The sequence below is a fragment of the Xiphophorus couchianus genome, chromosome 19 (assembly GCF_001444195.1).
Source record: "Xiphophorus couchianus chromosome 19, X_couchianus-1.0, whole genome shotgun sequence".
NCBI classification, from domain to species: Eukaryota; Metazoa; Chordata; class Actinopteri; order Cyprinodontiformes; family Poeciliidae; genus Xiphophorus; species Xiphophorus couchianus.
In genome coordinates, this window is record NC_040246.1 from 24072198 (window position 1) to 24086313 (window position 14116).

Sequence of the window (14116 nt, forward strand, 5' to 3'; positions counted from 1 at the left end):
CATTTCATTCCTGTGTTTGGTACCTGTGGCACATCTAAAAACTGCAGGACTATGTCCCTCGAGGACTGGAGTTTGAGACCTGTGTTCTAGATTGAAGCTTGTCTGTAGTTTCATCCATGTTGGGAGAGAAAGTTCAGTTCGTTTTGGCCCCGCCTCCAAATACTGAATTAACATCAACAGCTGCCTCATTCATGTTGAAATGTTGGAGCTTTTTAAAAAATTCTCTTTAATTATTTAACAGATAAACTGTTACAATTCTACTTTTATGAATCAATATGCTATGTTGCTAACATTATGCTAAGTGTAACAGTAATGAATGTTTTTTTTTTTTATATGTTGACTCCAGGACTCTGGAGTGATGGATAATGGGAATCCAAATAAACAAACTTAGCTCGCTAGCTAAATATTTAGCTTGAACCTGAAACCCAGTAAGATCTGGTTCTGGTTCTGGTCCAGTAACTCTGCTGCAGTCCAGCCAGTGATGTAGGACATCAGTCCACGGTGCCTTCACCCTAACCACCGCTGAAGACGTTCTGGTTCTTCTGGACCTGCTGAATCGGTTCTGCAGCATTTCAGGGACGGTTCTGAATGCTAACCGTTTCTCATCTGATCCAGAACCCGACAGGATCAGAAGAACCTGGTGTGTTTCTGCCCGTTTCCTGTGGCTGGCCGGGTTCTACGGGCGTTCGGGTTGGGTCAAACATGGCTGCCGTTTCTGGAATGTTAATCATATTTTTAGTCACAAACTGAATCCTAAATATTTAGCTTGTAACTTTATTTTGAAGGTCAATATTAAATTCTTTCACAGGAAGTTGGACTTTCTGTGGAAAAAGCGGCAACTGGCTGTGGTGACCTGTGGGCGGGTTCTGGAGGTTCTGGACGGATCACTAGAAAAGTTTCATCATAAACAACTTTATTCAACATTTCTGGGTTTTTCTGGATCAGAACCAGAGGAATGAAGAGGGGTCAAAGGTCAAACTGAGCAGCAGGGGGGCTGTAGGAGCAGACAGAGGGTGGTGGAGACCTGTGAGGACGAACGGATCAGAACCAGGTCTGAACTGCATGAGAAATGAATCAAAACTGGTTTCTAGGAAGAGGGTTCTGCCGACCCGGTTCCGTTGGGCCTACTGCAAGCAGCAGCTCTGGCCGTTGGCGTCCTTGGAGCGCAGGCAGAGTTTGGGTCGGTAGTTCTCCAGGAAGTGCAGCTGCTTGGCGTTCAGCGCGCCGCGCCGCTTCCTGTTACACATAGAGAAGAAGATCCGGTCAGAACCGGACCAGCAGCAGAACCGGCACCAACAGCAGAACCCTTACTGCCTGATGAGGTGGACCGCGTCTTCGTACTCCATCCCACACTCGATCAGCGCCAGAGCCACCAGAACCGGAGCGCTGGGGAGACACAGCCGGGTCAGTTCAGAACCTTTAACAGAACCTTTAACAGAACCTCCATCAGGTCCGGGTTCAGTAGAAACGGGTCTCTGGCCTGCAGCAGGACTCGGCCTGGTTCTGGTTCATTCATAGCGTTAGCGTTAGCGGACCCGTCTCTCTGAGTGCGTTCTGATTCTGTCACTCAGTGCAGCTGTAGCAGTCAGTGTTTCAGCGTTCCTTCTTCCTTCTCTGCCTGCAGGTTTTAACGTTTTACTTTGTAACGTTTCCTTTTCTTCAACATTCACTTTTCAGTTTGATTTTGTTCAGAATTAATTTTCATTTAAGGTTTGATTTTTTTCACAACTACTGATTATCTCAACGCCAGATCAGTCGGTATGAGCAGGTGGTTTCCATGGTGACGGTGTGTTTCCATGCTTTACTGACCGGCCCAGTCCGGCCACGCAGTGCACCGCCACGCAGCCGCCCGGCTCCTCCTTGAACTTCACCTGCAGCAGGTTCAGCCAATCATCAACCACTTGCTCTGGGGGGGCGGAGCCATCATCGAACGGCCAATCCTGCGAAGACAAGCGGTTCAGGAGGAGGAAGGCCGACCCGGCCGGCGCGAGGGGAGGATCTGTCGGGTCTCACCAGAACCTGGATGCCCTCCTGGCCCAGCGGCGCCCGGTCATACGTGGCAGAGCAGACCCGCACCAGGGTGGTGACGCCGTACACCTTCAGCTCCTGCAGGAGGACAGAGCGGGTCAGAACCAGAACCAGGAACAGAAGAGGTCGGGGCCGTACCTCGATGAACTTCCCCAGCTGAGCGTCGGTGGGGTTGTGCGTGATGAGGAAACGCATACAGTCGTAGGAGATCTCCACTGGCGCCGGGCGGTTCATCTTCACCGTCTGGACCGACTAGCTGCTAGCAGCGGATCAAGACCAGCAACCAGATCAGAACCAGCAGGACGGTCAGCGGTTGGCAACAGGGACTGGCCGTTGGATCGGCCTCTTCCTCTAGAGAGAAGAAGGAGCAGCAAGGATTGGCTGGCAGCAGAAGCTCCGCCTCCAGAACACGGCACAAGCTGACGATTGGCTCGTCTTCATATGTCTTTGACAGGACGGCGGGTCGGACCTGAACACACCTCGCTCATTAGTAATCACCCATGATGCATTGCAGCTGCGGCGCCGAGTCACTGACCTGGGGGAGACGGCGTGTCCTCCTCTTCACTTGTCCACGATGAGCAGCAGGTGCTGAGCTTGGCAGAACGCTCCTCCCAGCCTCGCAAACGCCATGCAGGTGCAGCCTGCAGGACAGCAACATCAGCAGCAGCTACTAGCTGCTGCTAGCTGCTGCTACAAACACTCACCGTGATGCCAGCTGATTAGGTCAGAGGTCATTGAGCGGGCACAGCAGAACGTGACGGCTCTCGGATGTAAACACACCATTGATGATGCTGCTGCGGTTCTGGCTGACTCGACCTGCTGGCCCAGCGCTGACCTGCCGCACAGAACAGGAGCGGTAAGGCTAGAGCGACCCAAACCCAGGGAGGGTTCTATAGAACCCGGTTCCTCTGAGCCATTCCTCAACATGGGGAAGACAGGAAAACATAGCTGCTTGCTGAACGGGCCTCGAATCTGGTATCAGCAGCGGTACCAGTTACTACGTCCTCACGACTGGTGGAGGTGGGAAATATTTCCAGTAAAGAAAAGCAGAGTGAGGTTCTGATGAGGTGGCAGCATGGTGGAGCAGCTCTGCTACGTTGGTTCTGATGACATTTTCTCTCAGGTTTGGAAAACTCAATTAAAATAAACCATTTAAATTAGCGCAGCGTTATTTATGGACAGCAGCAGCGGACCGAACTGATGAGGTCATCCAGGAAATGGTCTCTGAGCTGTTAGCATGTGGTGACTATAGCAACAGCCTTCAGTCAGAGGACTCTTCAGGTTCGTTGCATGACTGACTGCTACTGGAGATCCTTCCTAGCTACAGCATCAACATCCACAACAGCTCTTGGACGTCTAACTTCCTAACACATTTCACTTTCAGGAGAAAAAACTTTTTTTTTTTTAATTGAATTAAATTTAATTTCTGAATTTAAACTACAAATGCCCCCTCTTTAAGTGTTCATGACTTATGGATCATATATTTATATTCTCTGCCAAAAATTATTTTGATTTAACTTTTTTTTTTACCAAGATATTTTTATTGAGATTTTCCACTTTGGAAATACAATCATGTAACTATCTGAACAAGTTTTATTGGTAGTTATTACATGACAGTAATTATTCTTTCTCATATCAGAGAAATGAAAAACAAAGAAAAAAAAAGAAAGAAAGAAAAAAGACAGACGGAACAAAAAAACAAAAACATTCCAGCAAATTACAGCCAGGTTAGAAATAATATATCCACATGGCACTCTGCAGGTTCCAGCAAATCAAAACTCAAACAAACCCTCTGACAAGTCTAAGCCCTTAATAAAATTAATGAAAAGGCCCCAAATCCTTTCATAAAGATATTGTTTGGATTTCCTAATATGTTATTCTTTCTAGCAGCAAATTAGACAACATCTGCTTTAACCACTGCATGGCACTAGGTCTGTTGACATTTTTCCAAGCCAAAGCAATGCATTCTTTTGCAGATAATGAGCTTATATCTATAAAAGTACATTCTGAATTACTAAAGTTATGCTTCTCAGGGTATAAAGCTAACAGGAACAATTTAGGATCCAGTGAAACTTGCTTTAAGAGAATTTTTTCAATTATATCTTTCACCTCTGTCCAAAACACGTTGATGTGTCTGCATTCCCACATGCAGTGTTTTAGAGTCCATGTAGAATTACACTTTATGCAAAGATCTGGGATGTTATTATTATATTTATTTAAATGTACAGGCGTAACATAAACACACATTAGTAATTTAAATTGTAGGATTCGAAGACGGCTATTTATGAACATTGTGTGGATTTTGTTGCAAGCCTTTTCCCAATCCTGTTCACTGATATTTGATGATAGCTCCATATTCCAGTTTATAAGCTTATTATTTGAGTTCTATTCTGCGTTAGGGGCGCTCTCCTCTGCTGTGATTGGTTGTTTTGATTCCACACATACAGTACAGACCAAAAGTTTGGACACACCTTCTAATTCAATGGGTTTTCTTTATTTTCATGACTATTTATAAGGCAATAAATCCCACTTATTAACCTGACAGGGCAGGTTGACCTATGAAGTGAAAACCATTTCAGGTGACGACCTGTTGAAGCTCATCAAGAAAATGCAGAGTGTGTGCAAAGCAGTAATCACAGCAAAAGGTTGCTACTTTGAAGAAACTAGAATATAAGGGCTATTTTCAGTTGTTTTACACTTTTTTGTTTAGTTTTGTTATTGTTACATGTTATTCATAGTTTTGATGCCTTCAGTGTGAATCTACAATGTCAATAGTCATGAAAATAAAGGAAACTCATTGAATTAAAAGGTGTGTCCAAACTTTTGGTCTGTACTGTATATGGTACAGTGGCAGGTCTAGGCTACGCCTCTCTTTGCTTTAATTACCATTTGACAGAGGGCAGTTAAAGCGCCCCAACTTTAAATTTTACTATTGGCCCACACAATTAAGGACTATCATGTTCTATTTTGCAGATAAAGATAATCCTCACTGGGTAGAAATGGAGTCCCACAATTTAAGTTTAGCTCTTCCATTATTCTGTAACTCCAAAGAAGTTACAGAAATATACTACAAATCCTATTCTGAAAAACATGACTAGAATCTGGCAGGATGTTAGAAAATACCTGGCGGAGCCAAACAGCATGTCCCAGTTTAGTCCAATATGGAGTAATCAGCAGTTTGCTCCCGCTGGGGCAGATGGACAGTTTAAGCTCTGGGCATTGCGAAGCTTAAAAAGTATTGGTGATCTTTACCCATCAAATTATGATTTTTTTCCTGTCATTTGGAGAGTTACAAACCAAATTCAAGCTAGATAAAAAGCATTATTTCAAATTTCTTCAATTGAGAAGTTTTGTCAAAGCAAATTACTGTAATCTTAACAAGCCCCTCCTTACATCGCTTAAAAAATTAATGATTTGGAATAATTCAATAAAGGGCATTATTTCAGACTTTTATAATGTGCTGATCTCTAACTCAGATGATAATCTTCACTGGATTCATGTCAGATTCCCACTTGGTTTGTCACGTAAAAATAAAGAAACGCGTGAAAAGCCGAACTGAGAAACGGATCGTTAAAGTAGGTCAAACCCCCAAAGGTCGCTGAGGTATGTTCATCAAACCCGTCCCTGGTTCTGTTGGTGGGGTCAGAGAAACCTGCGGTACCGGTAAAATAACCCAGCGGCGGTTCTACCGCCCACGGTCCATACTCCGACACCAAGAACCGAGCTCCCTCCCCGGTCCGCTGCCGCGCCGCCGGTCAGCTCCTCTGAAAACAGGTCAGCTACCTCCATGTTCCCAGCCCGGAGCTCGGGGCGGGATCCGGTGACCTTGTTACCGCGGGCACCGGAGGATACACAACACCTGCCGGCGCTGCGACACACCGAAAACACGTCAAACCCACGGGAATACTCACACACGGCGGAGGATCCACGGAGAAAAAAACCCACACTACTGACACAGACTCCTCTGCGAGGGAGACATGTTGGACAGGGACATAAGAGTAGCAGGAATACGACTTCCGCTTACGTAGTTTCCAAAATAAAAGTCGTCCTGTTTTCCCCAGTTTACGGACTCCTACGTCAACAAGGCCGCTGCTCTGTCAGATCATTATACGCTTAGCACGAACTGACGGTTATATCTATCAGACAAGTCATCACCATATGATCTTATTTAATCAGCAACATAGAATCATGACGTAGATCGTCACACATTTTGCTATTAACAGCTGTATGACATCCTGACTTAGCGGTTAAATAGGTTAATGAGTTTTACACCGGCGTGTGTTGCAGTTGACTGCAGCTTTAGCTAGTCTCTGCTTTAAATACGCTTTGAAACCACGACAATGCATGTATATCTATCTAGTTATCATTGAAAACAATTTAATCACTTATTTTCATCATAATTTGTCGCGTATGCTGAATTGACAGCTCCTTTGACGGTGGACTTCTTAATGTAACCAGGTTGCTATGTATTGCACATTTTTTGCCCAGGTCCCTCTTGAAAATGAGATCTAGATCTCATCGGGGTTTACCTGGTTAAATAAAGGAATATCAGAAATGCGCCTGCGCAGGCATGCGTACTCGCTGCATGTATGCTATTCTGACGGTGTATGATAATCTGATAGAACACCGCCATATTGGAGAGGATCAATTTGTAGGCGCTACCACATGGTTACAACTGAGAAAAGAGCCTCTCAGCAGGGAATGTAGCTCCGACAAAAAGCCTGACTCATTATAGGCTCAGCCATAACTTTGTCATTAAAACGTTTTTGGTTTTTTTAGTCATCAAAATCTAGCAGTTTTTACACACGAACCAGCATGTATTCATCTTTCAATTTCAACTCTGTTCTGTTTGTTTACAAATGTTGCTTCAAGGCACTTTGGCAAATAAAAGACAAACATATTCCATACTAGGCACATCAATAAAAACATGTAATAAGTTCCATCTAATTATCCAGACAGATTCAGAGTGAATTACATATTTTCCTTGTATTTTACTGTAATAATTTACTTGTGTCTGACCAACAAGGGACTCCACTCACATCCAGATGACAGCATTAATTTGTTTTTAATAAAGATGTAAAATCACATTTCTAACTCTGTTGATCTCTGCTGAAGTTAAGTAAAATAAGGTGATTGAACCTAGCTCCCGTATTGTTGTTCTTACTCTTCCACATACTAATTATTAAGAATTATAACAATGTAATTTGTAATATTACAATATTAATACACATTGTGATAATGTAATTTAATGTAATAATGTAGTGGCACTTCCTCCAGTTTTCTAGCGTTCTGAATTAAACCAGGGAGTCGACCTCCTGTTGTAAGCAGCTTCTTTCTCAAAGGGCTTCATTGTTTAATGAGGAAGTAACAATATGAACATCAGCGCAGCCTGATAAAGGTCTGCTACGGTGAACATTTCTCCCAGCTTTGGAATAGTCGGTTAAATAAACTGAAAGCTTATTAAAATGGTCAGACAGCGCAGGGTTGTGGTGAAGACTGGAGGAAAGCCATGAGGTAACATTAGTGTCAACATGAACGTTAAAGTCCCCCACCAAAATGATCTCAACAGTATTTAACACTAAAACAGAAAATAAATCAGAGATCTAGAGCAAAACAAACAGAAGAGGTTTTAGTACAACCAGGATGAGGAAACTAAGTGTTAAATATTCCAAAGAATTGAACCTAAATGATATTTTATTGATTCTGCTCTGAGATAAACATCCAGAACGTATTCACAGTGCTTCACTTTCTCCACATGCTGAAATGTTCCAGCTTTTCCAGTATGATAATGTGGAAGAGGGTTTTGAATTTCACGCAAATTTATTAAAAGTAGAAAACCAAGAAATCACACTTCCATAAGTATTCACACCCATTTGCCATGAAGCTCAGAGCCGTTTCCTCTGGTTATGTGAGAACTTTGAGTCTGGTTGGACTGCAGAGGTTCTGGTCCAGTGACGTTCTGGTTCTGTGAACATCTGGTCTCTGTCAGCAGGCCCTGCAGGGTGTGGCCCCTCTCCAGAGGCGCTGGCCCTTTAAATAGCAGGATGGCTGCTCTGCTCCAGCTCCGTCTGAAGTTTTCTGAAGTTGCTCTGAGTTGCCCTGAGTTGCTCTGAGTTGCCCTGAGTTGCCCTGAGTTGCTCTGAGTTGCCCTGAGTTGCCCTGAGTTGCTCTGAGTTGCTCTGAGTTGCCCTGAGTGTGGTTGCTGGAGGCGGGGAGTCTCAGGGCGGGACTTGCTCAGCCTTTGGGCTGATGACGTCGCTGCCGCTCTGTCTGGTTTTCACAGGGCAGAGAGACAATCCAGATTTTCCTCTGCTCCACATGCTGGCTGTTTGAGACGTCTGGTACCAGGTAAGGTTCTGTTGACTTGGGTTTTATCTGTTTTACCGGGTTTGGGTCAGAACCACACAGGAACCTGAAATCCAGGAGAGTTTTACAGGAAGTTTTCCATCAGCGAGACGAGAAAGCTTCCCTCCCAGCAGCTTAGTGAGGAAACCTATGCTGGGCCGGGTCACCGGCTCCAGAACCGGGCCCAGTTATGGTCGTGAGTTAGAGACATCCACAAGCTGATCAGCGGTTCCTTCAGAACCTTGTGGATGTGAGCAGAACCTCAGGTTCAGACCCGCTGAGCCTCTGGGTTCTGGCCTGTTGGTCCCAGATAGTTTATCAAAACGGATCGGACTGGTTCCTCTCCTTCAGTGAGATGAAGCAGCAGCCAGAACCAGAGGTTCTGTTGGACCTCCACTCAGTACCAGAGCTCCATCAGGTCCAAACAGAACCACAGTTCATGTCTCATCCAAATGTTCCGTCCAAAATAAAAACGTATTTGGGGCGTGCTGTGGTGGCACAGCGGGTTAGCACGCCCCACGCTTGGAGGCCTTAGTCCTCGACGCGGACGTCACGGGTTCGACTCCCGGTCCCGACTACCTTTACCGCATGTCCTCCTTCCTGTCTGCCTACTGTAGAAAAAATACGAGCCGTTAGCACCGCAAAAACTCTTCGGAGAAAAAAGAATAAATAAAAACGTATTTTTCCGTTTTAACCTGAAGCTTTTATTTACGCCTTAACCGATTCCATGCTGTTCAGTAAAATGACAGCAAGGAAAAATAAACAAATATTGAATAATAATAACATTTACTTCCAGACAGAAAGTCTGGAAATAAAACTAAAAGCTTAAAATAACAAACTTATAAGTTTAAATTTGACTTTTTTATGTTAATGCTTTTTAGGCTGACATCTCTTTTTCTGCTTAAAGTTAAATTTTGTGTATAATCTGATTTTATTTGCCTCTGACTGTGTAAATAAGAGTTTCTTGTTTTCTTTCTTCATTTTTGAATCTGGCAGCGTTAACAGAGACAATCTCTACTCTGAGCGGATTTTTCTCTCTTTTTGATGCGTAGAAGAAGAGCAGCTGTTGTTCATTCTGCCTAAAGGGCTCAACGCTGCCCCCTATCTGTGAGGCACGGTGCTGGATAAATATGCCACACACATTCATTAAACATGTTAGACTGTTTATAGTCAACAGGTGTTTTAATAATGTATATTAGCGATCAGGGACGCCTGGAGGATATTATCAGAGGGTACAAAAATACTATCACTGCACCGGACCCAGTGGATCTCCATCTAGCTTCACTGCATTGTCAGTTAGCTCACAGAAAAAGCGCCAAGCCGCCAAATAAACAAAAGTAAACTGACCAACAACATCCAGGTTTAGAACGGACATGTTCCCACCCACAGACTGACACAGATGTGTGTACACAATGTTTTGATACAAAATACCTTTTTATCCACAATTTTGTTAATAGCAGGTTAGATAATGAAAAATCCAATGACTGCATTTTTTTCCTACAGGTTTTATTGGCTCTACTGGCCTTTATTTGATAGTTAATTGACAGGAAAGTGGGTAATGAGAGAAGGGGGAAGATATACGGCAAAGGTCGCCAGGCCAGGAATCGAACCTGCGACAGCCGCGTCGAGGACTAAGGCCTCCTTATGTGGGTTGTGCTTAACCCCCTATTTTTTTTCCTTTTGATTGAATATCACGGTACGTACAGCTGGAAACAACCAGCTTTCTGTCCTTCGCTTTGCTTCCTCCAGACGGTTTATAGGAAATTACCCAAGCTTACCGTAAACAACCGCTCTCCGCTGAGCTAAACGAAGCGGCTGTTAATGTTAACGCGGCCTGAAACAGCGCCCCCAGAGGCGAAGCACTGCACTGCCTTATTTTAACAGGAAATGCATAAACTCAGCCATTTGGACCATAGAAATGTTGATATTACCAATAAACAAACACATTCATAGAAATTGATTTTCCATTCAATGCAGTTTATTTCTATAGCACCAATTCACAACACATCATACTGATGCTCTTTCCAAAAGGAATGGCTTCACTTCAATCGTCCAGTCTTTCCAGTTCATCCCAGTTATCAGTCAGAGAATCAAGTTCAGTTCATTCAAATTAGCTGGGAAAGTTTCTGGGGAAACCCAGCAGACTGAACTTTGCAGCAGTACCTCAGGCCGAGCATGCATGTGGCGACAGCGGAGAGAAACAACTCCCCTTAACAAGAAGAAACCTGTTAAAGGATTCTCCCAGAACCAGAACCAGAACTGGGCTCACTCTGAGCGGCCAGCTGCCGTCTGGAGGTCAGAGAATACAGAAACATTTCCAAGTTCCTTTAGAACAACACCATGATCCAAGTCAGATCCAGGTCAGAACCTAGTGATCCAACATCAGAGCTCATCTGGTCTTCCTGTTTTGCTCTCCAGTCCAGAAGAAATACCAGGGTTCTGTTCCTCTTCAGAACTTCAATCAGAACCACACTTTGCCAAACTGGGTACAAGGTTCTGATGGACCGGTTGGCTGGGGCGAGTGAAGTTCTGACCCAGTTAGACTCTGAACGGTGGTTCTGATGGACTGGAGGTCCAAACAGAACCATGTTCTGAGGGATCGGTCAGAGCAGCGATGGAGACGAAGGAATTAACATGACTCGCTCAGATGCTCTAGAACCGGACCTGTTGAACCGGAGTGGCGGGTGTCTCATGATGTCTCACAATGTCTCATGATGTCTTCCTGATGTCTCCTGTCCCTCGCCAGAGCCCGGGTGTGTCCCAGAACCCTAACCCGGCAGGATGAACTGGTCCGGACTGGAGAATCTGCTGAGCGGGGTCAATAAGTACTCCACGGCCTTCGGGAGGATCTGGCTGTCCATGGTGTTTGTCTTCCGGGTCATGGTGTTTGTAGTGGCGGCCCAGAGGGTGTGGGGAGACGAGAACAAGGACTTTGTGTGCAACACTAAACAGGTGAGCTCCACACTAACGCACCTTAACATGTGCGTCAGAGTGGCGGACCAACAGGTTCCTGATCGAACAGTGGGTGACTCTAAATAGCAACCTTTAGTTGACCCGATAAAACCTTGTTCAGACCTTCCTGCTCTTCATCAAGACCTTTGGCTAAACAGCTTAGAACTCCATCCTCCTCAAGACGGCATCCAGCTCTAGAAACATGCTTGTTTAAAGATATTTTACTCTGGTCAAAGTCATAATTTATTTCCTGCTAGATGCTGTACTTGAGTCTCCCCCTGCTGGCCTTCAGATGGAACAGCATCAGGCTGATTCATCCCTCACACCACAGTTGGCTGTCTGGCTGTCTAACCAGTCATGCTGACCTAGTTTATGTTCGGGTCTCAGAGGCTACCGTGGTTTCTGTCCATGGTGGTGTTGCAGGCGGTTCTCTCTGGTCTTCTCTCTGGTCTTCCAAAGGTTTTCTGTTGTCATGATGTGCTTCTGCTCTAGTTGGTTGCTCTCCTTCTGGTGCGGTCCAGAACTCAACATGTTTGACCTGTTTTCAGCCTGGCTGTAACAACGTCTGCTATGACCATATCTTCCCCATCTCCCACATCCGTCTGTGGGCGCTGCAGCTGATCTTCGTCACCTGCCCGTCTCTGATGGTCATGGCTCATGTTAAATACCGTGAGGGGAAGGACAGGAAGTACATGGCGGTGCACCAAGGCTCTCACCTTTACGCCAACCCCGGCAAGAAGAGAGGAGGTCTGTGGTGGACGTATCTAGTGAGCTTGGTCTTTAAAGCCGGGTTTGACACATCGTTTCTCTATATTCTGTATCGGATCTACCATGGATACGACCTCCCCAAGTAAGCTTTGGACTATACTCGTTGGCAAAGACAACAGTGGTGTTCTTCCGTTGCTTCAATCTGCTTTACTTTCTCTGCAGACTCTCCAAGTGTTCCCTGGCACCTTGTCCCAACACCGTGGACTGCTTCATCAGTCGTCCAACAGAGAAGAAGATCTTCATGCTCTTCATGGTCGTGTCCAGCGCCATCTGCATCTTAATGTGCATCCTTGAGATGATTTACCTCATCGGCAAGCGCATCTTGAAAGTGATAAACATCCGAAACGAGAACGAGAGGGTTGTGTTCGCCGACCAGCATGAACTCACTGCCATCGCACCTCCCAGGTCCCAGTACCGGAGTGTGGACCCTACGCTAGCAGAGAGCCAGCTGAGTTTAAGCAAGCGGGAGAAGACTGAGGGTCGACAGAAAACGACCCTGCTGTAGCACAGAGACCGGTGGAAAACGGGAAGACCGAAGGCCCTGGGATCAAGGGAACAAGAACTTTAAGGGTTCCCCTTCAGGAGGAACTGCTGCTTCTCCAGACAGGGGCTGGATGGACATTTCAGTACCAGAACAAAACTCTCAACTCTGCTTGCAGCTAGCTTTGCTTAATGACTGTTTTATCAGAAAACTGCATCTGGTGCATCTTTTTATTTATTCATCCAATGAGACCAAAGAAGTCACATGATGTAACGACTTCATGACAACCCAGGGTTACCGTCCTCACAGTGACAAGTGTCAACCTAACTTCATGTTAAAACATCACATTTACTCCACAAGAGTTTCTATACCAAAGGTTCTGGGCCGGAGCAAATCCGGGTCGCTTCTAGACCCAGGTGTATGCATGTCATGTCTGTAGCTACAGAAAAAGCTGATTTAGTTAGAAACAACAAACAGCGAGAGGTCAAGGTCAGGCCCGAGGTCAAAGGTCAGGCCTTAGGCGTTTGTATGCACCACCTTCCTCAGACTGTAGAGTGCTCTGGTAGCTGCCTGATGCAGCCCACTGGGCCCATCCCTGGTTCTGTTGGTTCTGTTGCTGACAGAACAACCAGCAGCGTCCTGGTACCAGGCAGGTGGCAGCCGGATTATACTGCAGGTACCGGCCCAGAGCGGTTCCGCCTGTGGTCCAGCTTACAGGCAGAATGAGAATCATTTATGGCGACAACAGAGTCAAAATGTTATGAGTATAAAAACGCTACAAGGCAGAAAAAACTGTGTAGATGAATCGTTTCAGTGAGGAAAGCCTGGACGATTCATCTGTCAGCTTCATCAGAATCATTTCAAATCCTGCTGTCAGAATGATTTATGAATAATTTCTGAGGAAATACCGACGAATTATTTCTTTACTCCAAACGTCACAAGCATTTCTCATTTTAATGATACAATTCTCTAAAGATTCCTACTTCTCTCTCCTAACATCATGTGATTTTTTTCTAGTTATTATGACTTTTATGACACGATTTTATTCTCTAATTTAAACCGTTTTGGCTCTAAAACTCTGTTGTAAAAGCAGCAGGAAGCATTTTGAGGAACTAAATTAGAACCGTCTGCAGCTGTTTTCTCCTCCGAAGGAGGATATACCAGAATTATGATGGATTCTGGTATTTTTGGACGGTTTGTTCTGGAAAAAAGTCCGGCTGTTGCTGGGCTCCGCTGGGAGGAGTGATGCTGTGGGCCGAGGGCTCTGACCCATCCTGGATGGACTGGAATGAACTGAACTGATTTTAGAAAACCTTTAGTTGGGACTCGCTGTGGATCGGCTGCAGAAATCAAATTCAACTGAAATGAGTTTTACTTTCATGTCCTGACAAAACATCAAACGTGTCAACATTTCCTTTCATGTGAAATTAATCAGAATAAAACAAAAATGAGCAAATGTGTCAACAACTCATAAACTTCTGGTCCAGAACCGACCCGGTTCTGTGGTTTAAGATCCAACTAGAGCCTCTGCTAGAGCCGGCT

General features: G+C 45.1%; 2 protein-coding genes across 3 annotated transcripts; one reads left to right on the forward strand and one right to left on the reverse strand.

Moving 5' to 3' along the window:
• Window positions 1–758: 758 nt before the first annotated feature.
• On the reverse strand, window positions 759–6104 carry LOC114134384 (protein tyrosine phosphatase type IVA 2-like). Of its 2 annotated transcripts, none has more exons than XM_028000991.1 (8): window positions 5940–6104; window positions 2733–2863; window positions 2564–2669; window positions 2167–2379; window positions 2014–2106; window positions 1810–1940; window positions 1312–1386; window positions 759–1236 (listed from the first exon to the last, which is right to left on the reverse strand). In XM_028000991.1, the coding sequence occupies exons 4-8, from the start codon at window positions 2260–2262 to the stop codon at window positions 1125–1127; spliced, it is 507 nt and encodes a 168-aa protein (XP_027856792.1). In that variant the 5' UTR covers window positions 2263–2379; window positions 2564–2669; window positions 2733–2863; window positions 5940–6104; the 3' UTR covers window positions 759–1124. The 2 variants fall into 2 exon arrangements, with proteins under 2 accessions (XP_027856792.1, XP_027856791.1); XM_028000990.1 differs by having other exon boundaries at window positions 2167–2497.
• Window positions 6105–8068: 1964 nt separating this feature from the next.
• LOC114134383 (gap junction beta-4 protein-like) lies at window positions 8069–14030 on the forward strand. Its single transcript, XM_028000988.1, has 4 exons — window positions 8069–8376; window positions 11120–11325; window positions 11874–12175; window positions 12256–14030. The coding sequence occupies exons 2-4, from the start codon at window positions 11155–11157 to the stop codon at window positions 12596–12598; spliced, it is 816 nt and encodes a 271-aa protein (XP_027856789.1). The 5' UTR covers window positions 8069–8376; window positions 11120–11154; the 3' UTR covers window positions 12599–14030.
• The last annotated feature ends 86 nt before the right edge of the window (window positions 14031–14116 follow it).

Bases quoted from the DNA above. Each gene is read 5' to 3' on its own strand.
- LOC114134383 (XM_028000988.1), top strand. From the start codon at position 11,155: ATGAACTGGTCCGGACTGGAGAATCTGCTGAGCGGGGTCAATAAGTAC. The intron at 11,326-11,873 runs GTGAGCTCCACA...ACCTGTTTTCAG, and splicing joins TTGTGTGCAACACTAAACAG to CCTGGCTGTAACAACGTCTG. The intron at 12,176-12,255 runs GTAAGCTTTGGA...CTTTCTCTGCAG, and splicing joins CATGGATACGACCTCCCCAA to ACTCTCCAAGTGTTCCCTGG.
- LOC114134384 (XM_028000991.1), bottom strand. From the start codon at position 2,262: ATGAACCGCCCGGCGCCAGTGGAGATCTCCTACGACTGTATGCGTTTC. The intron at 2,107-2,166 runs GTACGGCCCCGA...GTCCTCCTGCAG, and splicing joins AGCTGGGGAAGTTCATCGAG to GAGCTGAAGGTGTACGGCGT. The intron at 1,237-1,311 runs GTAAGGGTTCTG...TATGTGTAACAG, and splicing joins GCGGTCCACCTCATCAGGCA to GAAGCGGCGCGGCGCGCTGA.